The sequence below is a fragment of the Carcharhinus amblyrhynchos genome, chromosome 19, assembly GCF_965287045.1.
Source record: "Carcharhinus amblyrhynchos chromosome 19, sCarAmb.v2.hapA, whole genome shotgun sequence".
Classification (NCBI taxonomy): domain Eukaryota; kingdom Metazoa; phylum Chordata; class Chondrichthyes; order Carcharhiniformes; family Carcharhinidae; genus Carcharhinus; species Carcharhinus amblyrhynchos.
In genome coordinates this window covers 9828576-9850314 of record NC_137342.1, presented here as the reverse complement: position 1 = coordinate 9850314, position 21739 = coordinate 9828576, and the positions used below count along the sequence as shown (strand labels likewise).

The window sequence follows — 21739 nt, the reverse complement described above, 5'->3', positions numbered from 1 at the left end:
GCACCCCCAAGACACAATCACCCGCAAAGACTCGCACTCCAACCATCTTCCTGCAAACCGAGCCCACGTCCTCCCGTGCCCTGCCGGTGAACACGATTCCCACCTACCCGATGAAGGAGCAGAGCTCCAAAAGCTCATGGCTTGTGCTACCAAACAAACCCACTGGACCCCAACCCAGTGTTGTGAGACACCCACCGTGCCTAGATCATCTTGTGGAGATGCTGGCATTGGACTGGGGTAAGTAAGAAGTCTCACAGCACCAGGTCTCACAACACCAGGTCCAAAAAGAAACGGACAGAAAAGTCAAGAAGTTTGCCCACGCGACAAGTGGTTGCGTGGGCAAACAATCATTCTAACAAATAAGGTTGCTGTCGTCCCAGAGATCATAGGCTGTGATCGGCGGTGACCTTCCGTCCTGTTCAAGTGACTCCACTGATCTCGTGCACGAGTGCACAACTCCTCACTCACCTGATGAGGGAGTTTGAGTTTCTGTGAGCTAGTACTGCCAGGTGAACCTGTTGGGCTTTAACCTGTTGCTGTGAGACTTCTTACTGTGCTTACCCCAGTCCAACACTGGCATCCCAACATCATGGCCTCACAGTGCCAGGGTCCCGGGTTTGATTCCTGGCTCGGGTCACTGTCTGTGAGGAGTCTGCACGTTCTCCCATTCTGTGTCTGAGTGGGTTTCCTCCCACAGTCTGAAAGACGTGCTGGTTGCGTGCGTTAGCCATGCTAAATTCTCCCTCAGTGTACCCAAACAGGCGCCAGAGTGTGGTGACTGGGGGCAGATTTTCACAGTAACTTCATTGCAGTATTAATGTAAATGTAAACCTACTTGTGACAGTAACTAAATAAACTTTAAGCTCTTTCTACAGGATGATGCCACAGAATTGTTGCCAAGCTATTGTAACCCCATCTCTGATTTCTGCTCCTCTGGAATGGGAGTGTGGATTAAATAGATCTACTTTCACGAAGAACAACTGAACAATGAGATTTTATATTCGTGGGAAATAAGTTATTCTTCATTAACAGACATTTTCTTCTCATTTAGGATTTCTAATTCAATCAACAATATCTCACTTAGAATCACCAATGAATTTTGTTACAAATAGCAAGGAAAATCTTTCTCCAGAGTCTACTTATTCCTTATGGTCCAAATGCTTCGAGCAATAATAACCAACAGATGTGTGTTAAACTGATGATTAATGATGAGTCATTATTGCATCCGATTACATAGAATGGACCAAACAAAATCAGGTCTTAGGGCCCAATTAGTCCTCACTGGTTTCAAATCCGTGCCAGTCTCCTCTCACTCTATCTGATCCAATTAGCAGAACGTTCCATTCCTTTCTCCTTCAAATCTTTATCCAGATTCCCCTTGAATGCATTTTTGTTATATTCACCTCAACTGCAAAGGGCGGCATATGGTGGCTCAGTGGTTAGCACTGCTTCCTCACAGTGCCAGGGACCCAGTTCGATACCGGCCTCGGGTCACTGTCTGTGTGGTTTGCACATTCTTCGTGGGTTTCCTCCCGGGACCCCCAGTTTCCTCCCACACTCCAAAGATCTGCAGGTTAGGTTGGTTGTCCGTGCTAAACTGTCCCTTAGTATCAGGGGGGTTTTCAGGGTAAATATGTGGGGTTGTGGCAATAGGGCCTGGATGGGATTGTTGTTGGTGCAGACGCGACGGGCTGAATGGCCTCTTTCTGGGCTGTAGCGGTTCTATGATTCTACTTTGTGCGGCAGTGAGTTCCACACTTTAACCACTTTCTGGGCAAAGGAACTTTGTCCTCAAATTTCTATTAGGTTTGTCAGCAACCATGTCATCGACTCTAGTTTTGGTCTCCCTGCAAGGCAGAATATTTTCTCTATAGTTACACTATAAAACCTTTTAAATATCTTAAAAACCTCTAGCAGGTTACCACTACCACCAGCCCCATCGTACCACCAGTCCCCCTTCTCAGGTGAGATATATCGGGCATGATTTTCCCAAAATAAATCTAAGTTCCCAACAGGCAGGAAAATCTCATTTCTTGAGATAGATTTTGATCATTGATGGCGCTCTGTGCAACAGACAGACCGTCAGGAGAACCACGTTAAATCGGGGGCACGGAACCTAAACCCTCTGGAGAAAGCCAGCAGCTGAGTGCTCAGTGGGGCACTGGGCATGCACCAATCTCCCAATATACTGGAAGATTGGCTGATCCATCGCCTCCACCAACCAACCTCCCCCAACCCCACCACTACTCCTCCCTCCCCCTTCCCTGCCCTCCCAACCCTGCCGATCGCCGGCCTCCCGATGGTCGGCTCCAGCCTTCCAACCGTTGCCTCTGATCCCCAATTGCCAGCCCCGCATCAGTCCCCACCCTCAATGCGGAATTATTCCCTTGCCTCCCACCTCCCCCCTCCGCTCCTGTCTGCCCCATGAGGCCCCATCCCCTTGTCAATGCCCATGGACACAGTACCAGGCTGGCACTGCCAGTGGACACTGTCTTCCTCCCCCATCCCCAACCTCTGGAGAGGAGGGGGGGTGGAGTCCTCAACAGCCTCCGGTCCCTCAAGCAAGGCCATTACATCAGGTCTCCAGAGCTGGGGACCACCTAGAGGGGAAAAAAGTGAATTCTCAATCCCTTGCTCCATCACACAAAGCAGCCAAAAACCTGGGATAGAGTGAACTAACCATCCTTTAAAACACAGATGGTAAATGAATAGAGAATAACTGAACAAACAAAAAGTATTAGATGCTCTCCGAATGTACGCCAATAATGCTTATACACTTTTTGGGATTGGCATTCTTAAGCTTAGTATGACTGACTAAACCTGCTTCTATGTTCAATACAATTATTTAATACCAACCTGTATTACAATGATCGTCGGTTCGACATTATGATTAGAAACCATTGGGTCAAATTTGGTGTCCTTGGTCATGAAGCTGGGTTTCAGAACATATCCACAACCTCCATTGTCCTGAAACTTGCCTCTGTTGAGGTCCAGGCCCAATCCAGGAACTTCGTAATTTAAAGCAACTGTACACGCATACAAAAAAGGAATCAAGTAAGGTTCATGTAACTACGAATGAAATAGTCTGGCTGTGTTCTTTCATCAGCTATTAATTCCTTTACTGCCTCCTCTCCTAGCAGCCCATTGAAAGGCTCATTCAACCCGACCCATTCCATACTTACCACATGTGCTCTAGTGCCTCACCCACGTGAGAATCCTTCATGTCGGAGCTGAGACGTGGACATTGGTGAGTTTTTTGATCCTTCAAACAGCTGTAATGACCACACATATTTCTTCCCTTCACCTGACACCCATCTGAGGTAACAGAGGAGTGGGAACCTTGGCGCAGCAAGGAATTCGCTTGATGAGGAGGACTAAGGCTAATTTTAATGCCTCCGCTGCCCCTCCAGCTGAAACCGGCTAACTCAATACTGACCCGCAATCATACCATGGACTTGTTTCGTGAGCTTCTTTTTAAATTATTGTTCACGGGAAGGGGACGTCGTTCATTTATTACCCATCCCTGAGGGCAGTTAAGAGTCAACCACATTGCTGTGACTCTGGAGTAGGCCAGACCAGATAAGGATGGCAGATTTCCATCCCTAAAGGACATTAGTGAACCAGACAGGTTTTTATGGCAATCAATAATGGTTTCATGGTCATCATTAGACTTTTAATTCCAGTGTTTTATTGAATTCAAATTTCACCATCTGCAGTGGTGGGATTTGAACCTGAGTCCCCTGAGCATTATGGTGGGTCTCTGGATTGGCAGGCCAGTGACAATACCACTATGCCATTGCCTCCCCTTGACTCTTGCCAGTCCTTCAGATTGCCATCAAGGAAGTTCCTCAGCCAAATTTTAATTAAGGCAAGATTTTTATTCATTTGTGGGACATGGACTTTGCTGGCTGGCCATCATTTATTACTCGTCCCTAATTGCCCTTGGAGGACAGTTGAGGGTTAACCTCATTGCTGTGGCTCTGGAGTCACATGTAGGCCAGACCAGGTAAGGATGGCAGATTTCTTTAAGAAAGAAAATGAGGACATTAGTCAAGCAGGTAGCTCTTTCCCACAATTGACAACGGTTTGACGGTCACCAGTAGATTTTTAATTCCAATACCTTTTATTGAATTCAAATTCCACCACCTATTGTGGTGAGATTCGAACCCCAGAACATTGTCTGAGTTTCTGGATTAATAGTGTAGCGATAATACCATTAGGCCATTAACTCCCCCAGTGAGTTATGAAAAGCCAGTGGAGAAAGTATGGGTTTTCAGTCTGGATATCCGTGAGATGATCTTGTGGAGGTATATTAAATAAAAAGTTACTTGCATTTATGCAACATCTTTCATGAATTCACAATATCTTACAAACAGCAATGTCATTATGAACAGGTGTTCCATTATTGTAATGTTGGTTCAGCAATAATTACTGGGCCTGGATATCACAGAGAACCCCCACCCGCCACCGCCACCACCTCCCCCCGCCCCCCCAACCCCCTCCCAAGCTCTTCCACATATAGTGCCATGGATCTTTGATCTGCCTCTAGGGGGTGGACAGGGCCTCAGTTTAAGCTTTTCACATGTTATATGGGATTGACATAATGCTAGTTGATCACTCTTCATACGGTGGGTTGCTTTACAACTAAATGACAAGCCCTCAAGTTTAATATTTCATTGGAAATAGGGTCTCATCTGATAATACAGCACTCCTTCAGGACTGCGCTAGAGTGTCGATCTAGATTTGTGTTCGATTCTGAGGTAGCACTTGAACGCCTGGCCATCTGACCAGATGCAAGACTGCTACCCAAACTCGAGCCAAAGCTGAACGTTAAGATAGTTAAAGGTCTATGAGAAATTTTGTGCCTCACTCAAATTGTATATAGAAATTTAGTCCAGGCCGATCTCTCATTTTGTTTCCGTACTTCTCGTTTATCCTTAGTTGTGCTAAGTCTTTCTTTTCCCATAAAAATTTGATGATTTCTGTGGCCTTTTAATGTGGACTAGTGCTGCAATTTGGAGGCATGTCTTTGAGATTTGACTTCTCCACTCCAAAGCATTCAATCATCTTGCTTGGCCAAGGTACGTTAACCTACAATATACGCAAGTGCACTGGGTCCTGGGACAGCAGATGAGAAGGAAATGGACCAGAAGCATCTAATCAGTTTCAAAGTGTTTAATGGGCCTACCCCAGTGGCCCTTCAGGCCATGAGCTTGGCAATGCCAATGGTGCACTGCTTCCCTGGCATTGACACCCTGGCCTGGCACCTTCAGCCCCAAAGGGAATCAAGGATGTAGATCCAGTGGCCATTTGCCCCTCTGTCACTGCCAGACGGCAGAGGAAGGGTCTCTCAAGGTTCCTAGGAGTTGGGTGGGTATGGAATGGCACCACTCCTCTCTGGAATGGGGGTACCATGGTTCAACTGCCCCTTCTAGCCCTGGCATACCTGAAGATCACCCCTGGTTTGGTGATTTCAGGTAGCCCTGTGATCAACATCCGCATTCGTACCTGTCAGGTCACTTTAATCTCCATGCTCACCCCGGTCACCTGGGGTATTAAATCATTGCTCCAATCTGTAGCAGAAAATTTCCATTCTCCCAGTCAGAAGCTGCAGGAGTGAGCAGACCCCTTTGAAGTCCTCTGACAGGGAGGAGATGTCGATTTCACCTGGGAGGTGTTCAATTCCACACAGCTGTGCACTCAGTCCTAATGCATTCACACAGCTTTGACTTGAAGTCTCTGAACCTATCTATTGAAACCTTCTCTCTGTTGCACTAGTGTGGTACTTTGAAAGAGACTTCCATTAACAGCTGAACAGATTTCTACTCAGGCTCTAATCAGCTGTATTTGTTTACATTTCCCTTAAAGCTTGAGCGCATCTCAAGTACCTCAATTTTTCTTAACTGCAATGTTGACATTGACCCAAAGCCTGATTGACAGCAGTGGTTTCTTCAAAGGGGTTAGATAACTGGTTAAACTTCCTATTTTGCAGACCTGACTGGGATTCTGAGTAGGAGGAGTGGGTTGGGTCACCCTCATGCCTATGTGATGTGGTGAGGGGGGCGGGGACGGGTCAAAGATGCGTGATTTAAGTGATGGTGGGGGTTTGGTTTGATTTATTGTTGTCACATGTATTATCATACAGTGAAAAGTATTGTTTCTTGTGCGCTACACAGGTAAATCATACTGCTTATGGAGAAGGTAACAAGAGAGAGTGAAAAATGTAGTGTTATAGTCATAGCTAGGGTGTAAAGAAAGACCAACTTAATGCAAGATAGGTCCATTCAAAAGTCTGACAGCAGCAGGGAAGAAGCTATTCTTGAGTCAGTTGGTACGTGACCTCAGACTTTTGTATCTTTTTCCCAAAGAAGGTGGAAGAGAAAATGTCCCGGGGTATGTGGGGTCCTTACGCTGGCTGCTTTGCCAAGGCAGCGGGAAGTGTAGACAGAATCAATAGACGGGTGATGGTTTGGGCTACATTCACAATCTTTTGTAGTTCCTTGTGGTCTTGAGCAGAGCAGGAGCCATAACCAAGCTGTGATACAACCAGAAAAAATGCTTTATATGGCGCATCTGTAAAAATTGGTGAGAGTCATAGCTGACATGCCAAATTTCCTTAATCTTTTGAGGGGTGGATGTCCCTCTTTCTGGTGGTTGGTGGTGCTCCCCTGGACCCTTGGGCTCCAGCGCGTCATGTCCACGCTGGTGATTACCAGCGCTGAAAGCCTGCCCAATCCAGTTCCCATCACCAAGAGTTTTGGGGTTCCTGTTAGCTGCCTGATGACGTCCGTGAATCCCACCACCCCCTCCCTCCCCGCTCCCCAGCAGTCATACTACGTGTGAGGTGAAGGGGATGAAGCTTACCCATTTGACAGCCGACATTCCAGAATTCATGCGGTTTGTAGTTGGAGAAATTTCTTCTGGAGCCTGCAGAGTAGGTCCGTGAGAGGAATTTTGAATTGTGTGCGACAAATTCAGCAGCTGGAAAGAAAGGATATTCAACATTAGTTGCAAACAAATATTGTGACCACCATTGAATATTCACAAAGAAATGTTTTTTTTACACATATTTGAGGGCTTTTTTTAAAAAATGTTATCCCTTTCAATGGCCTTTCCCAGAAATAATTAAATAACTGAATGGACAAGCAAGTGGCCGACACTCAGATGTCTGTCGTTGCTGTTCTGTGGGACAAGTGCTGAATGATAAGGAATAAACCAGGCTGATCCCACTATTGACCCCCACACCAATCCTGACCAACATGCTAGAGAAGGATTATCAAAGGCTGAGAACTCATGAGCTGAGTACTATTCTCACATGGTACTTAGTTTTAATTATTAGTGTCACAAGTAGGCTTACACTAGTACTACAATGATGTTACTGTAAAACACCCTTGCTGCCACACTCCGGTGCCTCTCCAGGCACGTTGAGGGGGAATTTAGCGTGACCAATGCACCTAGCCGGCACGTCTTTCAGGCTGTGGGACGAAACTGGAGCACCTGCCGGAAACCCACAGACACGGCGAGAATGTGCAGACTCCGCACAGACGGCGAACCAACCCAGGAATCGAACCTGGGATCCTGGCGCTGCGAGGCAGCAATTGCTAACCATTGTGCCACCATAGTACTGCGACACCATGCTCCGAGTTTTTAATGAGCTTATTGGATACTTTCAAATATGTGCAGCTTCAGGAAAGAAACCTATTGTCATACTTCAGTGCACAGTAAGACTGATTACAATGACGGCTGACTAAACAACTATATTATAGTAATGGTTCCGAAACTCAACTATCACACTGCTCTGATACAAAGGGAAAATCCAGTGAACAACAGCCGGCACTCAAATAACATCAGGGACAAATCGAAAATAAAAACAAAGTGAGCGCCTTTTATTCAGAAAGAATTTCTGGAGGACATTATCTGCATTTCACATATATTTACCTGTTTGTTTTACTAACTTCATCGCTCCGTGTTCAGAAAATGTATTGCTTTCGTAAAACATCTGACAGTTCATTGAATGTCTGAAGTCTTTGAAATCCACTGCCTTTGAGAATACAATAATGTTTGAGAATTCCAAGGCAAGTCGAATCATAGTTTTCTGCAAAAATAATGCCACAGTGTGACAACATGGTTACCGTCATTTCAGTAGTAAAGATTGGTGAAGAGAGAGACACGCTGCTAAAACGTTTCATCTTGCCCTCATCAGGACAAGTGCAAGAATACCAAATTTCACACAATCACAACAATTCATACTGCAGTTGGAAACTGGTACTAATTGGTTGATGGGTTAAATCTGATTGTTTTCTCCACGGCAACACGTTGCCCAATGTTATTTGGTTCCTCACTGCTTTTACCAAGGCAAAGCTTCAACCAGCTGACCTACCAACCAATCAGCAGCAGCAGCCCTTTCTCCTGTGGTATAAATTATTGCCAGTGGTTTGAAATTTAGCATTCTTGTGTTTGTCCTGATGAGTGCAAGATGAAAAGCTTCAGCAGCATGTCTCTCTCTTCAGAAATATACAAAACGGCAAAACAAAGCCTTGGGTGTATCTGGGAATGAAATCTCAAGTAAACATTTCCATGCACAATGACAGCTATTCATTTGTTCACCATTCAAACTGTTAAGTTGAGTTTTGCACTTTCACCCAATGCAGAGATGCAATAAAGGCATCGTTTGGTGTTTAATGAATAGAATCATCAGGTGCTCCTGAGATTCTGCAAGACTGAGAACGAGCAAATAGCTTTCTTTCAAACAGCATGAAAAACGTCCAGACACTGGAAAATTAACTATTAATTGCAGGTAAAACATTAAAAGGGAGCAGCTCAAGAAAGCAATGACATTGAGGACCCAGCATGATTTCAGAAAGTGGGGAACATGAAAGACATACAGATGAAGAAAATCGCTCTCGACTCGTCTACCTAGAAAGATGCTGTACCCCTCATCATTGTAAACATGGCATCGTAAAAGATTCGCCAAATAGGTGCAACCAAATGGAAGACCCAGCTGAGGATCCCTTTGTTTCTGACCTCTAATGAGGCTTGTGGCTGTCAGCCCTCACAGCACATTAGCACCATTGAGTTAACCTCCTCCCTCGGCACACCCTCGTACCCATTGCACACTAACTACCAACATACGGGAACATAAAAAAAGCCCGATCGTTCTCAGTCTTCCACTGGCTGAAACCAAGTTTTCAATCTGCGGACACTAAGGCCTTTCCTGGAGGATACTCTGCAGGGACACTCCGAAATCACGACGCAATGATTCTGTGGGAATTGCCTGGGAAGTTTCAATTTCCAAGAGGCAATTCCCCTGCTCCCAGGAATCGTCTTTAAAATTCTCCAACTCTGAGTTAGGGTTGGAGACTTTGGACTGTTCCAACTTACTTACCTAGAAATTGCTAGTCTAACCTCTGGCTAAATAATGTGCGACTGAGCCCACAGCCACTCACAGTGGCACCGACTCCCCCCATTCCCCCCCCACCCCCGGCTCCCCGACACCACTGTCGACCCCCCCCAACAACATCTCCTGAACTACCAACTACCCTCAACCCCCAACTCCCCCAGATACTCTCCCAATCTGACCTCACTATATCCCAAACTTGCCTGACTAACCCTGACCATTCAACTGCCCCTGATTGCCCTCAATCTGGTTTGATTAGCACACTACCTGATCCAACTACCTCCCCAACGCAACTCCCACACTCACACCCAAACAAACCTTATTAGACTCCAATCCACTGACCCAGTCACTACTTGCAACCATACTACCTCTGCCAGTCTATTACCCTCCCCAACCATGCCAACTCTGTTAGCTTACCCATTTGTCACCCTGCCATACCTACCCAACACCTACCACCTTATTCAGTTGCCACTCTGCCCCTTACCCACGCTAGCCCTTTACCCACTCCTACCACCTTACACACTAACCTTTACTCCATAGCTTTGTAAAGAGACTCTGGGACATTTAAACTCTTGCCAGAATGCGGAAATTAGTGCCATAAAAAACACAGCATGTCTGGTCTTCCCCCGATTATCTGGGGCTACAATGAAGCTCACCAAGGGACTGTACACTCCACAGTTCAGTAAAAGCTGGGTTGGGAAGTTCCAGCCAGAAATGCGGAGTTCCAGTTTGATGGAGAAAAGTAGTAGAGTGGAAATCCAATGATCAGTACCATTCCTCAGGAGATTTGGGCGCACGATCCTCCATTCTAAACAATACCTTTAGTCACCCAACTTAATCCCTAATGCTTTGCACAGTTGTGAAAAGCAATGTATCCCTGATTTATTCATAATTCACACTACATTTGCCTTTTTTATTGGACTTTTCTTCTTTAACATTCTCCTGGAATTGTCTTCCTTCTGTCCTGAGGTTTGACTTTCCAACGTACCTGAACTAGTCCCAATGTCTTTGGTAACAATGTCCTTTGACACACAGAAAGTTCCCAAAATACTTTTTTTTAAATTTGTTCACAGGATGGGGGCATCGCTGGCTGGGCCAACATTTATTGCACACCCCGGAAGCCATTTAGGAGTCAATCACATATAGACCAGACTAGGCAAGGCCTTCCCCAAAGGAAATAAGTGAACCTGATTTTTTTTTAAAAAAAAACAGCAATTGACAATGGTTTTGTGGTCTCTGTTAGATTTTTAATTCCAAATGTTTGCATTGAATTCAAATTTCATCAACTACCATGCTGGGATTTGAACCTGGATCCCCCACAGCGTTACCCTAGGTCTCTGGAGTACTTGCTCAGCAACATTACCACGATGCCAACATCTCCCCACTTGCACAGGAAAGACGTATAATCAAACTAAAAAGCAAAGGAAATCAAGGGAAAAGTTTTTAAGTTTGATACTAAGCAGGAAAACAAGGAGATTAATGAGAAACTTAAGGCCCCCCTGGGAGCACAGCAAGGTAGGCATTTCTTTAAAACTGTGGCCGGATGCTTGCCTCTGTGTTGCTAAGTCGGCGCACGCTGTCACTTAACTATTTAAGTGACAGGCTCCCTAGATGCCCTTTGCCCCAGTGTGAATTTGAGAGCAGATATGTGCTGATGATGCCCCGAGTCAGAGCCACCAGCCAAAAGCTGGCAGGAAGCTGCGATCAGGAGGGATAAACTGCAGATTCATTGCACAGGGAGCTTGCTTATGGAGAAACTCACAGCTTCTTTCAATTATAAAGGCATTACTGTTTTCTTTAAGAAATTGAGTCCATGTTGAAAATGGTTTCATGAAGATTGAGTAGATTTGCGGAGGAACATGATGGGCAGAATATTATCAGATGTGGAATGCACTGCCTGCTGTGATAATGGAGTCGGACACTTTAGGAACTTTCAAGCGATTATTGGATAGGCACGTGGAGCACACCAGAATGATAGGCAGTGGGATAGCTTGATCTTGGGTCTAGACATAGCTTGGCACAACATCGAGGGCCGAAGGGCCTGTACTGTTCTATGTTCTAGATGCCACAGAGGCAGCTTTGGAGACAGGAGGGAGGGGAATGTGTGATATTTGGGTGTTAAGTCATCTATCAGGCACAGGCAGGTGGTCAATTGTTAGCACTGATGCCCAGCTGGGAGCAGGATGGACATTCCCCTGGGGATTTCCTGATGGTAGATTGGTGTCCCACTGAGGCTGAAGGGGAACTTGTGAGACCTCCTCTAATTCCACAGCACAACCCTGACCAACCTCTCCCACCTCGCCCCATCACCCGCCTACCCTCAGAACTGTAGCTACGAGCGGCTCTCTCTCCCCTGCAGCTGCAGCCATGCTTATTTTCACCAACTGTCTCATTTTTCACAGGACTGCTTTGGTCCTAAATCTGCAGCATCGCCTCATCCAGTCAGTACACCTCTCCTGGTGGGGCCGATAGTGACACCTCACTCAGTACACCTCTCCTGGTGGGGCCGATAGTGACACCTCACTCAGTACACCTCTCCTGGTGGGGCTGTTAGTGACACCTCACTCAGTACACCTCTCCTGGTGGGACTGTCAGTGACACCTCACTCAGTACACCTCTCCTGGTGGGGGCTGTTAGTGACACCTTACTCAGTACACCTCTCCTGGTGGGGCTGTTAGTGACACCTTACTCAGTACACCTCTCCTGGTGGGACTGTTAGTGACACCTCACTCAGTACACCTCTCCTGCTGGGGGCTGTTAGTGACACCTCACTCAGTACACCTCTCCTGGTGGGGGCTGTTAGTGACACCTCACTCAGTACACCTCTCCTGGTGGGGCCGATAGTGACACCTCACTCAGTACACCTCTCCTGGTGGGGGCTGTAAGTGACACCTTACTCAGTACACCTCCTGGTGGGGGCTGTAAGTGACACCTCACTCAGTACACCTCCTGGTGGGGCTGTTAGGGACACTTTACTCAGTACACCTATCCTGATGGGGCTGTCAGCAACACCTCTCCCTCCCACCCCCCCATAATCCCCCTTCACAGCTTTGGGTGCTCCAATTGCACCCCCCCCAATGCCTGCAAAGCCCACCAAATATCACTAATTGAAGGGAGAGGGGTCCCTGAGGCGGCCTGTCCATTGGTTGCCTCAGAGTGGGCAGGACTCTGACACCAGTGAGTGGGGTCAGGAACCACTCGTGATTCCATTGCCTAAAATACCTACCCGATATGTGCTTTCATTCTTTTTGCTTTGAACTTTTGTGGTCCAGGATTGTTTCTGCCTTCCCCAAGCCAGTGGTGCTTATTTAACATTTCAGACTTGCAACCTCTTTGACCATTGTCCTTCCATCGATCTGTCGACTTTTCTCACACCCACCTCCTTCCCCCCACCACCCCTAACCCCCCCACACCACCTGCTACCACATGTAGATGATCCGGTTTCTAGAACACCTTTTCCACTGGGTTTGGTTGTTGTTAGTAGAAGCATGTTTGATTTGGATTGTGGCAGTTCAGTCCAATATTTCATGTTGTACATGAAAAGGGACCAATTGAATTTTTTTTCCCGCTGTATCCAATTCAAGCGTGGCAGCAGCGATGCACATTAACACTAATTGGACTTCCCTGCACACTGAACCAAAATGCAAGTCTTCAAATCAACTGTGAACCCGAGGGTTTTGAAATATTTTAGAAAGTAGCCGAGTTGTCTAAAGTGATTGCACTCCCGTCTTCCAATTTGTTAAATTAGTGTTTCAGTTTACTGCATTACGTCCATTTATCATAAAACATGTCACGGTATTAAAAGCACTAAATGTTCTCTGGACCATGCTCAGAATAATAGGGCTTATTGTTTTGTGGCTTTTAAGGATGTATGAAAAACAAAACACACTGGCATTGACTAATGAAATATATGGGCGCGAACCAAAGCAAATGTGCTTCAGCAAGACAAAGAAAGTAATTGTTTTTGATTAAGAGCCTTTGTCTGTGAGTAGCTATCCTCATAGCACTCAGTGCAGCTAATTACTTTATGGTTATTTACTGGATATTTCATGCACAAGGTCTCACTCATTGGGAAAAATCACAAAGCAACGTAAACTATAAAGGAATGTATGGAGAATAAATAGAATATAGAACATAGAAAAACTACAGCACAAATAGGCCCTTCAGCCCACAAGTTGCTCCGAACATATCCCTACCTACTAGGCTTACCTATAACCCTCTATCTTCCTAAGTGCCACGTACTTATCCAAAAGACCCTATCGAATCCGCCTCCACCACCACTGCCAGCAGCCGATTCCATGCACTCACCACCCTCTAAGTGAAAAACTTACCCCTGACATCTCCTCTGTACCTACTCCCCAGCACCCTAAACCTGTGTCCTCTTGTGGCAGCTATTTCAGCCCTGGGAAAAAGCCTCTCAGAATCCACCCGATCAATACTTGTCAACATCTTATACACCTCTATCAGGTCACCTCTCATCCTTCGTCTCTCTAAGGAGAAAAGACCTAGCTCCCTCAACCTATCCTCATAAGGCATGCCATGTAACATCCTTGTAAATCTCCTCTGCACCCTTTCTATGGATTCCACGTCCTTCCTGTAATGAGGCGACCAGAACTGAGCACAGTACTCCAAGTGGGGTCTGACCAGGGTCTTATACAGCTGCAGCATTATCTCCCAACTCCTAAACTCAATTCCCCAAATGTCTGTGAGGAGGTGTAATCTTTCTGCCAAGCTGAAATCTAAAGGTGAAGAAGCATTTAGGTAGCCTTTGAGATTAATGGAGGTGTTTGTATTCCCTCAAATTTAGAAAATGAAGGGATTTTCCAATTGAGATATTTAATGTGATTAAAGGTTGGACAAGATGAATGGAAATTATTTCCTCTGGTGGGAGAACCAAGAACACGAGGCATTCAGGAAGATGTCAAGAAGCACCTGTGTTCCAGAAGGCTGTGTCCTCAGCCTCTTGCCATACTCCTTATACATTTACGACTGTGTAGCCAAATCCCTCTCCAACACCATTTTCAAGTTTACTATGACACCAGCGTAGTGGGTCAGATCTCAAACAATGATAAGACAGAGTACAGCAAAGAGATAGAGAATCTGGTGAACTGGTACGATGACAATAATCACTCCCTCAATGTCAGTAAGATGAAGGAGATAGTCATCGACTTCAGGTAGTGTAGTGGAGGACATGCCCCTGTCTACATCAACAGGAATGAACTGGAAATGGTCAGGAGATTCATGTTTCTAGGTATCCAAATCAGAAACAACTTGTCCTAGTCCCTACACACCGATGCTATAGTTAAGAAAGCCCACCAACTCCTCTACTTTCTCAGGAGGCTAAAAAAATTCAGCATGTCCATATCACTCTCACCATCTTTTACAGATGTAGCATCGAAAGCATCCTTTCTGAATGTATCACTGTGGCTCCTGTTCTGTCCAAGACAACAAGAAACTACAAAGAACATAGCACAGTCCATCACGCACACCAGCCTCCCACTCACTGACACTGTCTAGACTTCCTGCTGCCTTAAAAAAGCAGCCAGCATAATCAACGCACGCACCCTGGACGTACTCTGTTCCACCTTAATCCATCGGGAAAAAAGCTACAAATGTCTTAGGTCACATACCAAATGACTCAAGAACAACTTCTTCCTTACTGCCATCAGACCTTATAACGCTAAGTCACCTTAGCGATGACTGTAACACTATATTCAGCACCCTCACTTTTCCTTCTCCCCTATGTACTCTATGAATGGTATACTTTGTGTAGCGCATAAGGAACAATGCATTTTCACTGTATCCCAATACATGTGACAATAATAAATCAAATTGAAGCATCTCCTTATGCAATCTGGCATACTCTTCCCAAAAAAACCTGTTGAACATATGAATATGCAAATTAGGAACAGGAGTCAGCCATTTGACCCATTGAGCCTATTCCACCATTTGATACAATCATGGCTGATCAGACTGTGGATTCAATGACTCTACCTCCACTGCTCTTTAGCAAAGAGAATCCCACAAACCCTCTAGGAGAAAAGAATTTCTCCTTATCTCCATCTTAAGTGGGAGACCCTTTATTTTTAAATTGTGTCCCCGAGTTTTAGTCTCTCACAGTGAGAAATATCCTTTCAGCATAAACCCTATCAAGTCCCCTTAGGACCTTACATGTTTCAATAACATCACCTCTCATTCTTCTAAATTCCAAAGTTTAAACTTTATTTATTCGTGTCACAAGTAAGCTTATATTAACACTGCAATGAAGTTACTGTGAAAATCCCCTAATCGCCACACTCCGGTGCCTGTTCGGGTACATTGAGGGAGAATTTAGCATGGCCAATGCACCTCATCAGCACGTCTTTCAGATTGCAGGAGAAAGCTGGAGCACCTGGAGGAAACCCACGCAGACATGGTGAGAATGTGCAGACTCCACACAGACAGTGACCGAAACCGGGAATCAAACTCAGATCTCTGGCACCGTGAAACAGCAGTGCTAATCACTGTACCACACAACTGTCCCACCACACTGCTCCAACAAAGACAGACACAATCTGTCCCAACCTTTCTTCAAAAGATTACCCTTTCAATCCAGGAATGTGTCAAGGGAATTATTTCAGAACTGCTTCTCAAAGCAATTGCATCTATTTTTTAAGTAAGGAGGCCGAAACTCCAGACAGTACTGCAGATGGGATTTCCCATCCCTCCCTTGGCAAGTCCAGAGATTTCCGCCAAAATTCAACATACATTTTGTTGGTTCGCCAAACTTTCCACCCCGCCTATGACAAATCCCAAGGAAAATCCTAGCCGTGGTCTCAGCAATGTCCTGCACAACTGCAGTTGAATATCTTTGCCTCCGTATTCCATTCGCCTTGCAATGAATGACAACACTCCATTTACTGAGGGCGAGGTTAATAATTGAAAGATCCAAAACTCAATATATGTCAAAGATAGGATGTTGTGTAAATATGAGTGCAATTTGGAGGTTATCTTAATTTATTTTTCCAGGGTTGTGAAGGTTTATGAGGGGTTGGGCTGGACTTTTGCTACTGAGTTGTTCGACATAGTGGTTAACACTGCTGCCCCACAGCGCCAGGGATTCATGTTCAATTCCAGCCTTGGGTGACTGTCTCTGTGGAGTCTGCACATTCTCCCTGCGTTTCCTCCAAGTTTTCCCATTTCCTCCCACGCTCCAAAGATGTGCAGGTTAGGTTGATTGGACACTATGGGGCAATTTAACATGGCCAAAGATGTGCAGGTTAGGTGGATTAGCCATGGTAAATGCATGGGATTACAGGGATAGCTCAGGGGGAAGGGCCTGTGTTTGGTGCTCTTTTGGAGAGTCGGTGCAGACGCAATGGGCTCCTTCTGCGCTGTAGGGATTCCATGGTTCTAGTTTGATTATGGAAATTTCCCAACTCAGCGCACTCAATCTACACTCCAGAGAGATGGTATGGGATGGACTTGGAAGCCTTTTCAAACTTTTTAATTCACTTATAGAAAACAAACTTATATTCATACTCCTCATCGAAAACAGCTGATCCTTTAAAACTCTTTAAGCTGTCAATCAAACTGTGAACTCCGAACTCCTTGCTATGATAATTGTACACTTTGAAACTCAAGCTTATTTAATGACATAATAATAGTCTTCAGGGAAATGTCAACACCAGCCAACCGGTCAATCAAAGCAGTCCAGCAGAGTTTTTTTTTAAACAATCACTAATAACAACAGGCAGCTTTTCTACTGTTTAAAGAGTGGGAGATTCAAGAAAACCTCAGATCGTGACAGTAAAACAGACATTATCCACACGTCAAGAGATGAATCTGTAACTCGTATGCTGTGAGTTAAGGCTCTTGCAACAGCCAAAATGGGGTTTATTTGAATTTAGCATTCTGTTCAAATAGTCCCACTGAGTTCAGGATACCTTCCTGTGTGAATCATTCCCTACTGGCAAAAATGGGCTCTGTCGGAAATGGGGGAGGGATTTCTGCAACTGGGTCCATGGAATCTTATTAATTCTGTAAAAATTCGACTCATTGTTAAAGAAACCTTGGCACGTTGCTGCCAGCAATCACGTAAATACAGCGAACAGAGTGAAAGGCATAGAACAGGCACAAGCAATGGAGCAAAAACGGAGGTGTTCAAGAATCCCAAAGCTAAAATGGAAAATATTGGCAAAAAGGCTTAACTTGTCTATTGCATTTTTCAAGGGGGGGCTTTACATTTCTAGGATTTTAAGGGTTTGTTTTTTTGTTTTTTAACCGATACAGGGTTGGACAGAATCCTCTCGACCAACTGAGACGAAGCCAATCCTCTTCTGCGTTCTTTGGAATTGCACTGCACCATACTGGAAACTCCATGGAACGTCCTTGCTATAACATGCAGATTAAATGCTGCACTTATGGAACATAGCTGAAGTAAAATTGGTCTTTAGCAGCGGTGCAAAATGGGTGATAGAGAATCACAGCCTCTTTTACACACCACTCCATTTGTTTTTTCCAAAGACCTGCGATGTCAGCAATTTTCGAGAAAGGTCCTTGGAAATTGCTTCAGAATAAATTTGCTGATCACAATGGTTTGCTGTCATTTGAGTCTGGCTTTAAATTAAAAGAAAAGAACACATTTGCATTTCTTTGCCTGTAATACCATTCAAAAAAAAATCACTGAATCTTGCAACACAGGAGGAAACCATATGGCCCATTGTCTTTGTCAGTCCTTTAAAACAGCCATACAGTTAATACCACTCCTGTTCTCTTTCTACATTGCTCCAAAACCTTTTCCCCATTTCCAAGCGCTTCTCCAATTTCCTCTTGGAAATTACAATTGAATCAATTTCCGTCACACTTTCAGGCAGTACATTCCAGAGCACAACTCACTGTAAAAGAAGTGATTTGTCTTATCTTCCCCCTTCGCGTTTATCAAACTGGAAGTAGGCATATTGAAAAACCTCTCCCAAAACAGTCATTTGCTACAATTGAAGCACTTAGCGCTTATGGCTTAACATATGGAAGCAATCTCAGAAGAAAAAGAGAACCCTGCAGTTATATAATCTGTTGCTGTTTCCTCAAGCCAGTTCAAAATGCATTAATAGATGACTTTTGGCGGTAAAAGAGGCAGCCAACTTGACTACAGAAAGACACCAGAACAGTAAACAGATGAACAATCAGCTTTTAGTGTTATAAGACAAATGTTGACTTAGGACATGAGAATAATTCCCTGCCGCTAGCCTGCTTGTGCCACAGGATTTCTTATCAACAGGAGCAGACATACAAGGTCACCATTCATCACCAGAAAGATAACGGCTTGATCTACAGAGGGAGTACACTCAAGGTTTACCAGGCTGATGCTGGGATGGCAGGTTTGTCATATGCGGAGAAACTAAGTCAGTTAGGATTGCATTCATTGGAGTTTAGAAGAATGAAAGGAGATAGCGTAGAAACTTACATAATTCTAACGGGATTAGACAGGGTGGATTCCGAAAGAATGCTCCCAATGGTGGGGTCATAGTTTGAGGATGAGGGGTAAACCTTTTAGGAATGAGGTGAGGAGAAATGTCTTCACCCAGAGAGTGAATGTGTGGAATTCACTACCTCAGAAAGTAGTTGAGGCCAAAATATTGAGTAATTGCAAGACGAAGTTAGATATAGCTCTTGGGGCTAAAGAGATCAAGGGATATGAGGGGGAAGGTGGGATCAGGATATTGAATTTGATGATCGGCCATCTGGAATTCTCTGCCCGTTGAAGTGGTGGAGGCTGCCTCGCTAAATATTTTTAAGAAGCGGGTTGATGGGTTCTTGATAAGAGAGGGGATTAAGGGTTATGGGGAGAGGGCGGGAAAGTGGAACTGAGCCACAACAGATCAGCCATGATCTTATTGAATGGCGGGGCAGGCTCGAAGGGCTAGATGGCCTACTCCTGCTCCTATTTCTTATGTTCTTAAAATGAATGGCGGAGCAGACTCCAAAGGCCAAATGGCCTGCCTCTGCTTCTATTTTCTATGTTTATATCTTACCGACCATTCACACCCCACTGCCACTGCGAGTGAAGATGGAGAATTTGACACTCAGTCGCATCACTGTTCACTGCAGCAGGTTTAAGTCCAACTGATTTATTTGATAGTAACCGATAGTAAATCGGTTGGACTTAAACCTGGTGTTGTCAGACTTCTTACTATGTTTACCCCAGTCCAACGCCGGCATCTCCACATCATGACTGCGGCAGGACCACAGAATCCCACTGGCACAAACAGCTGTGAAATCCAGTCGTGCAGCCCCTCAAAGGGCTGGTTGACCTACTCTGGCTCCTATTTTCTATGTTTTCTACTCTCCCTTCACTGCGCTGGATAGTGGCTAGGCGCTGTGCTGGAGTCAATAGTGGGGTTTGAAGCCATAACTTTGAGCAATAAATTGGAATCTATTCTATTGAGGCCATGTCTCAAATATTGGGGTCAGTGTGTACATGTGTTTTGGAGTAATTACATTCCACTTTGAACTTTACCTTCTTCATCCTGAATGCCCGTATCCCCACTGGTATCACACTTTTCACTTCTGATTCTGCCTCAGGGTTGAATTCTTTACCGTTTTCTCCAATGTCCCCATCCACAAGTTGCCACATTCCTGGGACTGAGTAAGTGAACTTTCGGACATTCTTACACCTGATCAATATCTTGTGCTTTAACTCCTGCAAAAGGAAAGGCCATGTTAATTGAGAAAGGAAATAAGTGTAACAAACACATAATTTTCTTCCTGTGCAGCATGAGTGAAGATACAACTTCCATTATTTTAGCAGAACATTTGATGTTAGTTTCATTAAGTCCATAATGATATTTACACGGTTGAGAAGACTACTACCCTGTGTTTTGGTAAAGATTGTTGTCTCTGTTCTCTGCCTTGGCTAAGATGCAGATCCAAAATATGCTTAATTGGAACAAACATTATTAGCGTTTATATAAAGCTCTTTAAAGTTGCACTATGGTGACTGCTGTGAGTGCAGGGGAAACATGTATTTTCTACCAATGAGTGACATTACTCATTGGGTCATTTTGCTCAACGTGGGCTCAAGGACATTTACATAGGATACAAGGCACCGAAACAAGTCGTTCCGCCCAGCCAGTCCATACCAGTGTTTATGGCTCATTCAAGCCACCTTTCCTCATCTCAATCTATCATTATAACCCCCTATCCCCTTCACCCTTATAGGATTGTTTAGCTTCTCTTTAAATGCATCCATACAACTCATTCCTGCAGTAACGAGTGCCACATTCTCATCACTCTTTGGGTAACAAAGTTTCTTTGAAATTCCTGAGTGGATTCTTGGTGACTACTTTCTATTGATGGCCTCTGGTTATCTTCATCCCCACAAGAGGAAACTCCGACTCTCCCAAATTCTTTCATAATTTTAAAGACCTCTCCTCAGGCATCTTTTTTTCAAACAGACAAGGGACCCAGTCTGTCAACCCTTTCCAGATATATATTAAAGTTCTGCTGTCCGAGATCTCAATGTGTTTCAAATGAATTACTCGAAAAGGAACTTCAAAGTAGCGTTGCCCAGGATGCAATCTACAACTGCACCTGCACCTTGAGTCTTTGGTAGTTGCCAGCTGTAACAAGACATTTCAAAGTGTGAAGGCTCATCAAACCAGAGCAGACATTAAATCTTATCTCATCAATCAAGTGCGAAGGAGTGAACTTGGTGCCAAGCTGCAGTTTCATGTCCATAAAGCGTCAGCCAACAATGGAGTGGACGCATCTCACATCATACCTCGTTAGAATCTTCCCCCAACCTTCAGTTCAAAACAAATGTGGCAATAATTACTCTGTGACTTGCATGTTAATGACAGAGTGGTGTTAAACTCGCTGTTACTTTGTCAGACGATAAGTAGCAATAGGGAGCAACAATAGAACAATGGATCTGAATTTTCCCATCATTTCCAGCAGTTATCAGCTTTATTTTCTCTGATGAAAGAAGACAGGCAGAAAGCAGTTCTCTCCAACTTGCAGTTGTAACCGGCCTCTTGTCAATTATCTTGTGATCCCCAGATCTGTGCAGTAGTCGGACCACTGAGTTGACTGCATTTGCTTACATGAAGGTGTGAGCTGCTGGGGAAGGACACATGACATAATCGGAGGGCTGTATAAAGAGATACTAGGACAAGTGACTACAAGCTTGGTCATACATGTAGATTTAGTGCAGCACTTGATGGAAAGACAGATGTATGATGCAATAGGAAGGGAATTCCAGAACTGTTCCACACAGATGAAGCTGTCGCCACCAATAGTGAAGACGTGAAAACTGGGGATGAAAAGGCACAATTGGGCAGGAGTGAGGCCAAGACTGAAAAG

At 44.8% G+C, this 21739-nt stretch overlaps 1 protein-coding gene across 3 annotated transcripts in view; it reads right to left on the bottom strand.

Moving 5' to 3' along the window:
- LOC145355563 (1-phosphatidylinositol 4,5-bisphosphate phosphodiesterase zeta-1-like) overlaps positions 1-21739 on the bottom strand; it is an 83982-nt gene that overhangs the window by 15744 nt on the left and 46499 nt on the right. For all 3 annotated transcript variants that reach the window (XM_080207809.1, XM_080207811.1, XM_080207812.1), the window contains 4 exons: positions 19896-20078; positions 7939-8095; positions 6865-6981; positions 2857-3026 (listed from right to left, as the gene is read on the bottom strand). In XM_080207809.1, coding sequence (XP_080063935.1) covers positions 2857-3026; positions 6865-6981; positions 7939-8095; positions 19896-20078 — 627 coding nt within the window. The remainder of the gene's footprint in view (positions 1-2856; positions 3027-6864; positions 6982-7938; positions 8096-19895; positions 20079-21739) is intronic.